The 10,293-nt window shown below is 34.2% G+C and overlaps 3 protein-coding genes across 4 annotated transcripts; 2 read left to right on the top strand and 1 right to left on the bottom strand.

The window, feature by feature from the left end:
* The first annotated feature begins 483 nt into the window (after positions 1–483).
* On the top strand, positions 484–2,565 carry LOC136343731 (organic solute transporter alpha-like protein). The gene is made up of 6 exons (XM_066290647.1): positions 484–826; positions 1,026–1,177; positions 1,234–1,466; positions 1,522–1,618; positions 1,682–1,937; positions 1,993–2,565. Exons 1-6 carry the CDS (start codon positions 736–738, stop codon positions 2,139–2,141), a joined length of 978 nt encoding a protein of 325 aa, XP_066146744.1. The 5' UTR covers positions 484–735; the 3' UTR covers positions 2,142–2,565.
* Positions 2,517–7,344, top strand: LOC136343712 (xylosyl- and glucuronyltransferase LARGE2s-like). The gene is made up of 10 exons (XM_066290602.1): positions 2,517–2,844; positions 3,037–3,315; positions 3,369–3,669; positions 3,718–3,828; positions 3,879–4,014; positions 4,275–4,427; positions 4,477–4,776; positions 4,826–5,158; positions 5,210–5,433; positions 5,482–7,344. Exons 1-10 carry the CDS (start codon positions 2,775–2,777, stop codon positions 6,059–6,061), a joined length of 2,487 nt encoding a protein of 828 aa, XP_066146699.1. The 5' UTR covers positions 2,517–2,774; the 3' UTR covers positions 6,062–7,344.
* LOC136343727 (odorant receptor 10-like) lies at positions 7,196–9,705 on the bottom strand. 2 transcript variants are annotated; one of them, XM_066290637.1, is made up of 8 exons: positions 9,311–9,705; positions 8,537–8,657; positions 8,151–8,485; positions 7,891–8,097; positions 7,736–7,835; positions 7,586–7,684; positions 7,371–7,526; positions 7,196–7,315 (listed from the first exon to the last, which is right to left on the bottom strand). In XM_066290637.1, exons 2-8 carry the CDS (start codon positions 8,573–8,575, stop codon positions 7,268–7,270), a joined length of 984 nt encoding a protein of 327 aa, XP_066146734.1. In that variant the 5' UTR covers positions 8,576–8,657; positions 9,311–9,705; the 3' UTR covers positions 7,196–7,267. The 2 variants fall into 2 exon arrangements, with proteins under 2 accessions (XP_066146734.1, XP_066146733.1); XM_066290636.1 differs by lacking the exon at positions 9,311–9,705 and having other exon boundaries at positions 8,537–9,260.
* Between the last annotated feature and the right edge of the window lie 588 nt (positions 9,706–10,293).

Genomic DNA, 10,293 nt, shown 5'->3' on the forward strand with positions numbered 1-10,293 from the left:
TATCTCCTGCAACTTCTTTCAATGATGAGTTTTGATTAGCCTTGTGGAGCAGCTAATTAATTGCAAAGGTTACAGTCTGAGATTATTTTTGAATTCAGCATTAGATAGGCACTAAATCTGATATAGCTATGTTTGCACTCAGCTCAAAGGCACTACATATTTATTTATTTCTGTGAACGATCGAATAAAAATTCAATGAAGATTTTTACTGTAATATCGCTTTATGATTTTTATGTGTGATGCAGTTTTAAGGTAAAAATTAGCTCGTATTCGCAAAAAAAATATTAATCCCTTAAAAGAGGTTCTACCGTTTCATTGCAATGAAGTTGTGGTATCACGTCATTATAAGGCTTCTGTTTAAACACCAAATTAATCTTCTTCGAAATAGACGATGTAAATGATAAGATTTGAAAAATTTCAATTGAAATGGAGTTCTAATGATAAGCGCGTATGCCACTACTTGGTTGAACTAATATACAAATATCTTCATGACGTAGAATTTTCTCCGTATTGTTCATATATGTTCTTACAGCTAATTTCACGTATCTAGCTAAGGCTCATTAGATAGGTAATTCAATTTGTTAGCTTTCATCTAGCCAACGCAAGAAGTAACTCTCGTTCTTGACCAGAAAGTACACCTCGGTCGTTCTTATATAAGATACATGCGTCTGTTGCGAAATGCCACTATTGCAGGAATAAACCATCAATCGAATTTTACTATTAATAAGTTTTAAAATGAGGTTTTACGAGGTGACCGTGTTGAATATATCAAATGCCTCCTTGTGTTCATCATATCAACTCCCTTCAATCAAAGAGTATTTTGAGGGTAAGTAGCGGTAGCTTGTAATTAAATTTTTTTATGCAATTATTCAAACGTTTTAAACGGGAAATGACTGAAAATAACAAATTTGGCCTCAGTTCAGTGAAAGTTGCAATGAAAATAATTCTTGCAAGAACGTTGTAATGAAATGATCTTATCTAAATTGTTATAAAACTGGCATTACGAGAGTTTGGAACCATTTTAGGGGCTTACGTATATGGCATAGCATTTTACTCTGTGGGGGCCGTGGTATTGCTGTTAGTGCTCCTGCTGTTTGCCGATTCCCTGCGGCATGTTTTACACAATTCTTCTCCAAGATTTAAGACATACACTGCCTACGTCTTGGCTGTATATCCAGTAAAATGAGACTCGTATAATACTAAAAATAAAAATTTTAATTGTTTAAATTGTAGGTAATATGCCTCCTCAATTACCTGACAATTCTAGTCCCGCGAGCATACCTTCTCTCCGATGCCCTGATACAAGTCACATTGACTTCAAGCCTGTACCAACTTTTCTGCCTCTTCGTGACTTATTGCGAGGGCGAAGCCACCCTCGCCAAAAATATTGGAGATACAAAATTAAGCTTACAAACAAGCCCATTATGTTGCTGTTGTTGCATACTTCCAGCAGTTGATGTCACAAAGTATTAAAGGTGCTCGTTTGAAGTTTTTTGGTATTAACTAAGAATTTTTATATAGGTCTACTATGAGGTTTCTGAAGATTCAAGTTCTTCAGCTCCCAATAGTGCAAGGACTCATTTATCTGCTTTACTTAGTCATGTGGCTGGAAAGCCAGGTAAGTTTAGCTCTCACGGACTTTCAATAAGCGCTAAAAGCTTAAAATTCTTGGTTGTTATAGGAACTTTATGAAAGAGCCTATTGGTATCTCCAGGTAATCATAATCGTGTCTTTCCTGTGCGGAATTTGGGGTCTTAACATGACGACGCAGCTGCTGACCGAGGGTGTAGATGGAAAATTCTTATTCCGAAAAAAACTCACAATCCTGCAGGTGGTCATTCCCCTTACTCAACTTCAAGCATTCATCAAGAAAAGTTTGGTCCAATATGGGGTTTTACCATGCAATCCCCCTCTCGTTCCTATGTTTTACGGCAACTGTAAGGAATCCTACATTGCGATTGGGATTTTTACTGAAAATTTATTTAATTTTAGTAATTTTTAATACCATTAATATGGTGGAGATGCTCTTACTGGGATTTTGCGCCCAGAAGCTGTACAAACGCGGCCTTCCGGAGATCAACGACAGATCAATTCAAGTTGGTGGCATTATTAGTACAGTGTTTGGAAGTGTTGCAGGGTAAAACAGTGCAAATTAGGTTGATAATAACGAATTTATTAAATTAAATCCTTGTTAAGTTAAAAGTACTTACTAATTTTTGAATAAACTGAATAATAACTCGCAAGTTGATTAGCGGTAAAAAAATCAAATTTGTTTCTTTAACTAGACAACCACCATTACAGCAGGTGCAACAGCTGGTTATGCCAACTTGTCACAATTTATCACCTTACATTTTCTTACGTTAGAACTACCGCGAATATGGTTTTGTCTTCTTTTTATATTACCGAATTCCAGATGATAAAAATAACCGTATCTCATTTATATACAAAAACGAATAATCCCTATTTGTTAATAAAAATTGAAAAATCATAACGTTTAAATAGTTATCTCTATAATTGGAATAATCGTATTTAAATAACATAATACATAAAATAAATTATTAAATTGTCGTCGTTTTATATTTCAATTTAAATCGTCATTGTGTTCCTTATTAGACTTTGCAGTTTAATTAAGTATCAACTTAGTTCTTGTGGTATTTTCTGCTTGTGGGCCCCGTGGAGGTTTCAAAATATATTCGTACATCGGAGAAAAGGAAATCCCCAAAATTGCCTATAAACGACGCAATGGATATTTTTCCAAATCACATAGATCATGGATGATCTTTATATTAATTTTTGTAATTATCGGCTTTGTGTTTCTCTACATACAAACCCATAAAATTAGCAGTGAGTATAAGTTAATATTCTTAAATCAGCATCTAAATGTTCTTCACCTATAAGGATTGGTAGATCCCTGGTAAAATTTATATATACTGTAGAAATACCTCAATACTTCAAAAGTGCCTTGCAAATATCCAACTGTATGTACCACCAGCTGTCCTCTACCCTTACTAAAAACCAATTTTTTCTTTTTTTCAGACAACACCATTCCAAAATCCTTGCGACAATTTGCAAAAGAATTACATATTGATAAAGATCATATTCCACTTCATGATGCCAGTTGTGAGCCAAGAAATTTCTGTGAACCAATACATATTGGCATTGTGTGCTCAGGTTTCAATTCCAATGTGCACCTTCATGCCTTATTAAAAAGCCTACTTATGACTCGCTCCAACCCTATTCACTTACATATTTTGGTCAGCAATGACTCTGCCACTGTACTGCGATTGTTATTCAAATCTTGGCATATTCCTCAAGGTATCTACTTAAGCCTCCTTTCCATACATGTTCTATTTTAACCTCAATTTCAGTGAATGTGTCATTTTATAACATTAGCAAGTGGTTGAAAGATGTGCGATGGGTGCCAAATGGGCACTACTCTGGCAATTATGGGTTACTGAAATTGATATTCCATAAAGTCATTCCAGCTAGTGTAACAAAGAAACTTCTGATACTTGATACTGATCTGATAATTGTGGATGATATTCACATGTTGTGGAAGATGTTTGACGAATTTGATTACAAGCAAGCAATAGGTATTGCAGAAAATCAAAGCCCATATTATTTAGGCCATCTCAACCAACCACAGCCTTGGCCTGCTATTGGTGTAGGGTAAGTAGGTCTAATGAATTTAGCTCACAATAATTAAAAATTAATTAGTTTTAATTCTGGTGTAATGCTTTACGATTTGGAAAAGCTAAATGCTATGAAATGGGAGTTTGTTTGGACGAATCTGGCCAAAAAATATACTCTAATATATGGTCAAACTGAGTAAGTGAAAATCAGATTATAATAATGTTAAATGATTAGAAAATTATTAGTCTAGGGGACCAAGATATTCTTAATTCAGTCATAAAACAACTACCTGATATAGTGTATAAGTTGCCTTGTTACTGGAACATCCAGATGAGCAGTCATTCCAGTGGCAACAGTTGCTATTCTCAATTTAAGCCCAAAGTAAGGTTGTAAAACCACAGAAATATATTTATTTCAATCTCTAACCAAATGAAACACAGCGATTGAATTTTTGGGGTAAATGCAATGTGAGGAGTATTTTGAAAGTAACATCTTTAGGGTCATTCAATGTTATGCTGAAAACTGTGTTTCTGCCTTTTATATTTTTAAAGATGTTCTACTTTATATTACCCCAAAAATTCGACGGTCGGTTTGTTTCATTTGCTTGCAAAGTCTAGTTGAAACCTTTATGTATACTGTAGATACTTCATTGGAATTCGCCTCAGAAGTATGCAATTTCCACAAGGGATGGTAATATGTTTAGAGGGGTTGCTCAATCTGTTTTCGAATTTAATGGAAACTGGTTCAGGAATTATCCTCAACTATGCGGAGAAGACACGCAGATTGATATGAATGTAGGTATTGAGTGGCGTGGATTTAATTGTGTTAGATTAATTTCCATAGATCGAGTCAGCAGATGAGTGCGACAAATTCAGTAAAACATCCAACACATTTTATCGAACTTTGCTGTTTTTCCTCGACTATAATTTTATCGCCGACGACTGGGATATTACTTACGTCACACATTTGTCCTTTGATCGAATTCATCTTTTGGAAAATATCGCTAAAATTTGGACCGGGCCCATTAGTTTTACATTATATGTTAGCGATGCAGAACTAGTTAAAGCAATGCGTCTTATAACTGAGTCTGAGATTCTAAATCGCAGATCTGATGTTGCTTATCACGCTGTATTTCAACAGGGAGTAAGTCTTCTCATTGCAACACTTTTGTATTTCTAAAGGAATTTTTCAGGAATTTTATCCCATAAATACTCTGAGAAACGTGGGGTTGAAACACGTGAAAACTCCTTATTCCTTCCTAGTTGACGTAGACTTTACCCCTATGAAATCTTTATTTGAAATGTTGAGAGATAATATAAGAAGCATGGTTGATTTAATCAAAAAGGCATTAATAGTGCCCGCGTTCGAACCTGTGAACCCTGATGTAGTTTTGCCGAAGAGCAAAATTCAGCTGATAGATTCACTTAATAGGAACGAAGTTAGACCGTTTCGGGCTGATGTTTGGGCTCCCGGGCATGCCCCAACTGATTATGATAAGTGGAGAAAAGAGTATGAACCCTATCATGTGGGTAGGTTTACGTGTAAAGCAGCCTACTATATGAATTTTGATTAATAGGTGAAGTGGCAACCTCACTATGAACCTTACGTTGTGGTTAAAAGTAACGTACCGCTGTACGATGAGAGATTCCTCGGTTTTGGTTGGAATAAAGTTTCTCACATAATGGAGCTTGAGGCCCAAAACTACGACTTTATCGTTTTACCCGATGTGTTTATAATCCACGCCTCGCATGCCCTTAGTTGGGACAATGCCAAATTTAAACAGTCGCCCCCGTATCGAAGGTAATTTTGAATTCATAGCTTTGAACTTTTAAAGAATGTCAATTTCAGATGTAGTCAGCAATTAAAAAAAAGATTTATTACGGAACTCGCAGCGAAATACAGTAAAAATTTCAGTGATGTTAACTACTCTGATGGCTTCGTGAAGGACCGGACAAGGCGCAATGTTCAGGAGAAGATAGAAAGCACCACAAGTCTGTATGAGAGCACTGATTATTTTTTGGCATGGGGTGGCAAGGAGAAGGCTGAAGGCAAAAAAGAGCGCAAAAAAAATTTCTCTGTACAATCTGTAGTTAAAGATAAACCACACGAAGTCAGCAAAATTGAATACTATTATTACTATGACATCGATGACCCTTCTAATTTAACCATATCGAAGTTAAATAAAACTCATCTTGAAAAACTAAAAATTGGAAACAGAAAGAAAGCTGATTCATCATCTAGCGAAGAACATAACTACGAATACGATGAAGGTGACTTGCAGTTCAAAGAGCTACACGACAGTACGACCCTGCAATACGATTCTGAAACTTTCCCTTCGGTAAAAGATTTGTTGCCTGCGTTGAAACATGATAGCCTCAATGAAGAAATAGATGAAAAGTTGAAAAATGCACCTACTGATGGACGGTAAATATATGAAACTCATTCCATTTTATTGTGATCGCTAATAGGCTTTACAATACAGCGACAGAATAAAATATGCTACATTATTGTTCTAGTTTTAACATTAGTATTTAGTTTATGAGATGTTTGGAACAATTATGGTATTATTTATTAATTTTTATCTTGTTAATGTTGTCAATAATTTTTTAAAATTTAACCTTAAACAGAACAAAAAACTGCTTTTTCATTCGTCATCATTTGCGTCGCTTTTCTTTATCATTTGAATAAGGTTTCAACAAAAGGATATAGTGTGTACATAAAGTATGAAATAATTTCATTTTCTCGGTCTGGAATTAAATGGACTTTCGTTTAAAATACCACATATTTTAACTAGACAATATTAGCGGTGACATCATTATAGTTCCAGATATGACGTCTGCTAAATTCATTTGAAGGCAATACTTGTTTTTAATAATTTTATGTGAAAAGGCGCATTTATTTACGTACAGGACATACGACTTTTTATAATGTTAGATAGTAAGTTCTTTAATAAATTCTCAAAAATATATTTTTCTTTACTGCTAACGATAAAAGATAGACATCCACTGAACCGTTCAGGGTAGTCTTTTTTAAATTGTTTGGTAAATTTATTATTATTTTGTTATATATTATTAAGCTTTCAGGCTTGTTAGTTTTGGTTTGACTTCCTGAAGGTTTAATTTCAAATAAAAGTTATATTACAACAATTGTAACACAAAGAAATAAAATTCTTATGATAATTGGCTATGGTGATAAGTGCAAATACAACAGGAGGTGTGTATTTTATTTAACAACAAATATCTTGATTGACGGAATGTGGGCAAAAATATGTTTATGTGAATTTACAAAATAAATTGTTATGTAACCTAATAAAGAAAAGTTATGTCGTGTGCGTAAAAATGTATGAGCGTTCATATAAAGTTGTCCGAAACAGGAGTTGCCGTTAAAAAAAATTAACGCTGACGTTATATTTGGAACAATGATGACATTAGAGCTAATATTATCCCACCAAAATATGTGAAATTTTATAATAATCGACGTGTTCGAGCATTTTAATTCCAGATTGAGAAAATGAATTGATTCCATGTTTTATGCATCCACTATATAATAAGTAAAACACAATTTTTGGCCAGTTTGTGTGCAATATTTAGTATTTTCCTCCGTCAAAAGTTCAAATAATCCTCTACAGTTTAACTTACATCTTCATAATTATACAAATGTACGAATATAAGGCCTTGAATATCTAAAAATATACTAAACATCAATATGAAAGTTGCCTAAATTTACTTAAAAATCACCTGAAAGAGTGCTGTAATTTTAACTTCTGCGATCGGGCCAATAGTCATTTTCAGCGGCTTTTGGGCTCTCATACAAATCATCTGCAGAACCCTCAAAGTGCCTAAGGGATATGTGTCCCAGTCGCCAACAAATATACTTGAAGCGATATTGGTGCTCTAGGAACGTTATATTAAAAGATGCACTGATTGATAAATAAACTGTAAATAATATTTACCTCTATCATGATCATATGAGCCGCCTGATAAGTTAGAAACAGTTGTGTGCTCAGTGTTATGAAGTAAGAAAATACCGTGATTTGCAATAGCACTGAGAGCTATAAGAGAATAGGTCAGAAAAAAAATTGCAGTAAAAGAATATTTATTACTTTGAACATCTGGTAAGCAACCAGGGAGAGCTGAAATGACGATATAACAAAATTGAGCAGAGTGAAGAAGCTGATGATATCATTCAATCTCTTTACGAAGCTGAAACGTTTACTGCATTGACAAACAATTCAAACTTAAAAAACACACTGTATACCTGATCACCTTATGATGTTCCTGCACAATTTCCCTTAACAAAACAAAATAGCTTTGCTCTTCTGATAATTTATAATTGAATTTATATCTTTGAGAGTACTCTGACAAGTTAATTAAGACAATTTGCAGTATTTGCAGTCGGGTTCTTATGAAGTTTAGAATGTTTATGTAGAAGGCCCCGCAATGCACTATATAGGAATACCCGATTCTTTAAACCAAATCATTAATTCTTGTACAGTAAAGATTACTCAAAATTCTTACAAACAACCTAGAAATTGAATCAGATATGCTGGCAAGTAGTATCTATCGGGATCAAATGGGAACCAACTGGAAACTATAAAATAATGCTTTTGTAAACCAGTTTCATTGTTGTAACCCATGGGAGTTAAAGCGTTGCTAACCAAAGGGCTGATAAAGTAAAGTGAGATACCGCAGGTGCCCATAATGCTGTAGAAAAGCACAATTTTCCTGCTGTACGCCGCATTATGCAAGTGCATTTTTATGAACTTGTCATCTTTGCTTTCGAAAATTTTGGCTTCACTTTCCTCTATTTCCTTAAGGAGGCATTTGAACGCCTTTGACTTGAACAAGAGCACCTAAAGGAAAGGATTTTTAATTGGAATTTACGATGATTTGTCTCTTCTTACTTTGTAGGCATTACTGAGATATTCAATAACAATGCCCATAGTGGACGCTGTGATCACATAATTATCACCCCAAGTAGAAAAGGCCAATATAAGGCCACTAGTGATAAACAACAAGTAATAACTGAAAGTCACCAAAAAGTAAAATTCATAGAGCTTCTCTTTTAAATCTCCATTTCTTTTTATTGGCCATATTCCCAATAGTAACATTGTAATTTTGACAAACCGCATATGGTAATCTTTTCGATTTGCATAGTGGGGAATAAGGGCGACAATAGGGGCTTTATTAGAGTTTACCATAGTTCACCACTATGTCACTTACTGAGACAGCAAAAACATACATTTGTAGTAATATTTTGTCCGATTAAATAATAAAGGAATATGTTTTGAAGCTTTGTGATTAGTTGAACAAAGGTCTTACACCGTCCTAGTATTTATCTTCAGTATTAAGCCATGCCCGGGACATTAAATCCTAATGAAAAGTAATTGCGCTTGTATCGTTTTTCATTAAATTAAATATTAAATATTAAGGATCTCTTTAATTTGTAGTCAATTAGGAAGGTATTTTAATTCATGGTGAAGAAGTAACGGTCGTGTTAGCGGAGAAAAAAAACGCAGTACCTGTATACCTAACTTATCAATCACAAATCATTCAAAATTATTGATGATTAAGCATGTGGGGAATTACTGGTTTTTACTTGCAATTGATACAACAATTTTGATACTACTCAGCCCTCTACGTTAGTTAATTAAATATTAAAATTTTTCATAACTTACTTTTAGATGGCGTCACAATAAAAATCATAAATACTTTTTGGAAAAATTGCTTATTTACAGTTATGCTGTATAGATGGTGCCACATTCAGACATATTCAACGAAATGGTGAAAGCGCATTATTTCGTGGCCCAAAATTTAATTCTGTGTGACTGACTGCACAATGGAAGGAAATAGTTCATTCGACTCAGGCTGCTACCACCTTGTAGCTTATTTACACTATTCGTGGCTAACTAGCTTTGGGTGTAATCCCACGTTCCCTCATGAAAAGGGGGCGAAATTTATTATAAAAAGTTCCAGATCGAAATATACAACGATCCCAGAATAAAAAGTAATAGATTCACTTGACTCTGTTATTTAATAGAAGGAAATTATGCCAAAGATGCAGGCGCGAATAGTTTAAGTTTGTTGTATACCCTCGAGGGTGTTGTTGTATTGCTTTCTTTAAAGTTGTGTAGAAATATACTATCTATTTATAACGTTTTAACAAATAATACATTATTGCTAGTTTAATTAGCGCAAATGACAGGCACAACGGCAGTGAAGCGGTAACAAGACTATGGGACAACGGTCCCGATAGTATATACTAATTAGTAGGATTCGAAGAGTTCTTCCAAAAATTAAAATGCATGACATTTGCGAACAAAAAATAAAAATTATCGTTAAATTCTTAACGTTGAAACGATTTTCTACATATTTTACTTGTCAACAGTTTAAATTTCATAACTTTTTTATTTCTTTTTCATCTATACGAATAAAAAGAAACAGTGTTTGATTTGGTCCAAGAGAGTACGTTCAATTAATTGACATACTGTCTAATCAAACATACGTTTTTGACATTGACATTGGCGTCAAATCAGTTTGATAGGACGAAGGGGAGAACAAAAAGGGAAAAGCGACAAGAATTAATTTGAGTGCAGAAGGAAGAAAAATCAGGTAATTAATTATATAAGTACTTCGTTTGTGCTTGCTATTAATCCGTCTT

The sequence above is a fragment of the Euwallacea fornicatus genome, chromosome 15, assembly GCF_040115645.1.
Source record: "Euwallacea fornicatus isolate EFF26 chromosome 15, ASM4011564v1, whole genome shotgun sequence".
Taxonomy (NCBI): Eukaryota; Metazoa; Arthropoda; class Insecta; order Coleoptera; family Curculionidae; genus Euwallacea; species Euwallacea fornicatus.

What these genes read in the sequence shown, in the direction of transcription:
- LOC136343731 (XM_066290647.1), top strand. Translation starts at nt 736, where the DNA reads ATGAGGTTTTACGAGGTGACCGTGTTGAATATATCAAATGCCTCCTTG. An exon ending in AATCAAAGAGTATTTTGAGG is followed by an intron (nt 827 to 1,025) that starts GTAAGTAGCGGT and finishes GAACCATTTTAG; the next exon opens with GGGCTTACGTATATGGCATA. An exon ending in TCATGTGGCTGGAAAGCCAG is followed by an intron (nt 1,619 to 1,681) that starts GTAAGTTTAGCT and finishes TGGTTGTTATAG; the next exon opens with GAACTTTATGAAAGAGCCTA.
- LOC136343727 (XM_066290636.1), bottom strand. Translation starts at nt 8,833, where the DNA reads ATGGTAAACTCTAATAAAGCCCCTATTGTCGCCCTTATTCCCCACTAT. An exon ending in GAACATCATAAGGTGATCAG is followed by an intron (nt 7,836 to 7,890) that starts GTATACAGTGTG and finishes TAAACGTTTCAG; the next exon opens with CTTCGTAAAGAGATTGAATG. An exon ending in CTCATATGATCATGATAGAG is followed by an intron (nt 7,527 to 7,585) that starts GTAAATATTATT and finishes TAACGTTCCTAG; the next exon opens with AGCACCAATATCGCTTCAAG.
- LOC136343712 (XM_066290602.1), top strand. Translation starts at nt 2,775, where the DNA reads ATGATCTTTATATTAATTTTTGTAATTATCGGCTTTGTGTTTCTCTAC. An exon ending in AAGAGTATGAACCCTATCAT is followed by an intron (nt 5,159 to 5,209) that starts GTGGGTAGGTTT and finishes TTTGATTAATAG; the next exon opens with GTGAAGTGGCAACCTCACTA. An exon ending in CAGTCGCCCCCGTATCGAAG is followed by an intron (nt 5,434 to 5,481) that starts GTAATTTTGAAT and finishes TGTCAATTTCAG; the next exon opens with ATGTAGTCAGCAATTAAAAA.